Here is a 3,430-nt window from a genome sequence, read left to right as displayed (position 1 = left end):
CATGTGGGTCAACGAGGAATGTACTTTCTATAAAGTGCAAAATTTATGCTCTCTCATCTTTAATTTTGCAAGACAAGCAGAGCTCGTAGAGTTAACAAGCAGCCAAACATGTAATACCCTATGCATTTAATTGTTACAGGGAAGTCAACTACAGCTGCCAGCCATTGATATGCTGTGTAGGCTATAAATGTCTGGGAAATGAAAGCATTAACACTTTTAGTTACCATCAAACAAGTGCTGCCATCTGCTGAGAGAGCTTTTTGGATTACATATGCGTCTGAACAGCTGCTTGTTGCATAAGTATTTTCTGCCTGTTGTCATCTCTTGGGTTCTCAGTTCAGTTTCACCCCAGGTGCCTCTGACATGACACCTCTGCTTGTCAGCTGATCTCTCCTTTGATTCAGATGAAAGTCAGTCTGGACTAAAATGCTGTTAAGTTGTTGCAGATACTGAGCTGCGTGAAGGAATGCAGTCAGTTTGAAATGGTTTCCCATTTGTGTAGACAGAGGCCAGTAAATCATGGCAAAGGGGTGAAGACCGTGTAGCACAGCATCCGGTCAAGTGGCTGGTTGGACTTTGGGTCATGGTGGGTTGGGTCTGTTGGAAACACAGACCAGTGGCAGGGAGCCGTGGTCAAATAACTTGTATGGCAAAGAACCTTTGGAGGTCCAAACGTCTGTCTTTGGGTCGTAACACTCAAAGCAGTCCGAGTCCTCGATGACGTCGTGGCCGTTTAGGATGCGTCCACCGGTGACGTAGAGCTTGTTGTTGATCACTGTAGCGCTGTGATGCATCCGCCGCTCCTTCAGGTTCTCACACTTGACAAATTTGTTGGCCTTGGTGTCGTAGGCGATCATTCGCCTGGTGTATCCTGCAATTAGATTTTCAGAATTATTATTATCAACAAATCCCACGAAAAGACCAAAACCAACAATGAATAGAAAAGAATTATCTGTGAATTCAAAGCCTGATTTAGCATATTCCTCTGTGTCATAGAGCTCCATTGTTGTCTGAAAGATACTGAAAACACATCACTGAGCAACACTGTTGTTCTGAGAGACATTTTCTTTCATTACACTGAACTTGGGCTCTGTAGTTTATTTAGAGTCCCGCCCACATAAATACTCCCTGCTGCTGGAAATACTCACAGTGCAACAAATGTGTATGAATCTGCAGCTTAAAATAGTCCTAAACAAATGCTCTATTTTTCCTCTTTGAGCAACATTTGAAAAATTAATCTATACAACTGTTCTGTTTTTTTTTGCAGCCATTTGCTGAGCTCACCTCCTATGATGTAGATCTTGTCTTCAATGACAGCGGCAGGAGCACAAACGTTTTTTACCGTCCTTGTCTCCAGCCTGGACCACAAGTTACGAGAGATGTGATATACCTGTTGACACACCACAGACATGAACAGTCAGCCTGTTTTTCCTACAGCATGAAAGATTGTGGTTTGCTGTCTACTTGTGTTTCATTTAGTACTGCTTAAATGAGAAGTCTTCTCTACCTGAATGAGCCTGACTGGATTCTGCATGGCGTCCTCCCCTCCGAAAACATAGATCCTCTGATCACTAGCTGCCACAGCTGGATGCAGCACTGCTGTGGGCATTGGTGCCATGGCCTCCCATTGATTAAACATACTGTTATATCTTTCTACTGACTGGGAGATTCTCTTGTGTACCCCAATGCCTCCTAACACAAAAATGAAATGCAGATAGGATACACTTTGGTGGGCGTATCGCGGCTCCAACATGGGCTCAGCAGTCCGCCACTGGTTGGTCTTAAGGGAGAGCGTGTAAACTGTGGCGCTGACTGAGCTGTCACCTGATGCCATGCAGAGGCTGAGCCCGCCAAGCACATAGAGGATGCTATGAATACACACATATGCAGCTTTGTAGAGGCGCAGGGGGAGCTTAGCCAGCCACTGCCAACGATGAGTCCTCTCGTCATACAGCAGGGCCTCTCGTGAGGTCTGTTCATTGTTTTTGCGTCCTCCAACCACCACCAGTGTTTCTCTGCAGGTGTAGCGTCGTGGTGTGGTCCAAAGTGGCTTGAGCTCTCGGCTACACTTGCTGCTGACTGTAAGCATGAGGCGACGCACTGACTCGATTATCTCAGTACAGAGGGTGGAGGACTGCACCAGTGGGTCATTGGCAATAAACTGGAAGAGGTAAGTTGGATGGATGTAGCGAAGACGGACTTTCTTGAAGAGGTCGTGGATTGCACCGCGTCGTGAGAACGGGTCATGGTGGATCCACGCCAGGAGGGTCTCAAACACTTGTTCCTCCTCAGCACAAAGTCTGTCGTCTTCCAGGTAACACATGAGCTCAGGGAGAGACAACTCACAGAAGTCCTCTGTAGCAGCTACATCAGAGAAACACCTGACAGCCATCTCCTTTGCCCTTTCCCTCAAACTCTCACAGTGAAGGATCTCAGAGAGTCGTATCATGCTCAGACAGTTTTCTGGACTCAGCTGCTCCTGGAGGAACATGGAACAGGCCTCAAAGAGACCTCCATAGTGAAGCATGGATGCTGCCTGCATGAGTGGGAGCACAATCTCCATGGTGATAGTGATACAGCCAGTGTAGACGTAGTCCACGATGCCACTGAGGACATTTGAAGAGATTCCCTTCAGATTCACCCGGGCCTGACTGCTCTCCAGAAAGTTGCTGCAGAACATGGCGCGGAAGTACGGGCTGCTGGACACCAGGACGTTCCGGTGGCAGGGGATCTCCTGGTGATCCGTGCAGAGCAGGACATCTGTCAGGATGCGCTCCTGCCGGAGGATGTTGAGCTGGGCAAGAAGGTGGGAGGGAAGTTCTGAGTCTTTGAAAGAGAAAACTTCTCGTGGTCTAGAGGCCATTCTGTGGAAAGCATGAAGAGAGACTCCATGATCAGAGTGTTGTATTGCTGTTGTGCATCGGAAAAAAATGATTGACCACAACATGGGTATTGATGACCTTACACTGACATTACATAGTCCTATTAAACTATGGTGATAAACAGATAATTTAGATGTTGTAATGAAGAACAAAAGTTTCATTGGTGGAGGTAATATAAGTTACAGCCAGAGATTCAATCCGTTCCCACGTCTGTATGTTAAATATGAGGCTACGGGTTGGAGACAGTTAGCTTAGCTTAGCAGAAAATCTAGAAAAGTGGGACATTAGCCAGGCTCTGTCCAAACGTAATAAACCTGCACTTGTAAAATTCTGACTGAATACATAAGAAAAATTTATTAGCTAAATCTATAATCCTTTGAAAAATATATCTTTACTAAAACACAGCATGCACTGGAGAGTTACTTAATAATTCAGGCTTTCTTTTTAATCTTTTTTACATCTCATCATCACATTCCCTCACACTAACTATGATCATCTAATAGCAACCTCTTTAACTCATTAGCCCACACTCAAACTCTTAAAAATCC

The 3,430-nt window shown here is 45.5% G+C and overlaps 1 protein-coding gene across 1 annotated transcript; it reads right to left on the bottom strand.

Annotated features, from left to right (window-relative positions):
• Window positions 1–581: 581 nt before the first annotated feature.
• On the bottom strand, window positions 582–2,863 carry klhl38a (kelch-like family member 38a). Its single transcript, XM_076755248.1, has 3 exons — window positions 1,508–2,863; window positions 1,285–1,390; window positions 582–871 (listed from the first exon to the last, which is right to left on the bottom strand). Exons 1-3 carry the CDS (start codon window positions 2,861–2,863, stop codon window positions 582–584), a joined length of 1,752 nt encoding a protein of 583 aa, XP_076611363.1.
• Between the last annotated feature and the right edge of the window lie 567 nt (window positions 2,864–3,430).

Source organism: Chaetodon auriga, chromosome 17, assembly GCF_051107435.1.
Source record: "Chaetodon auriga isolate fChaAug3 chromosome 17, fChaAug3.hap1, whole genome shotgun sequence".
In the NCBI taxonomy this organism is placed as follows: Eukaryota; Metazoa; Chordata; class Actinopteri; order Chaetodontiformes; family Chaetodontidae; genus Chaetodon; species Chaetodon auriga.
This window is presented reverse-complemented; position numbering and strand designations above follow the sequence as displayed.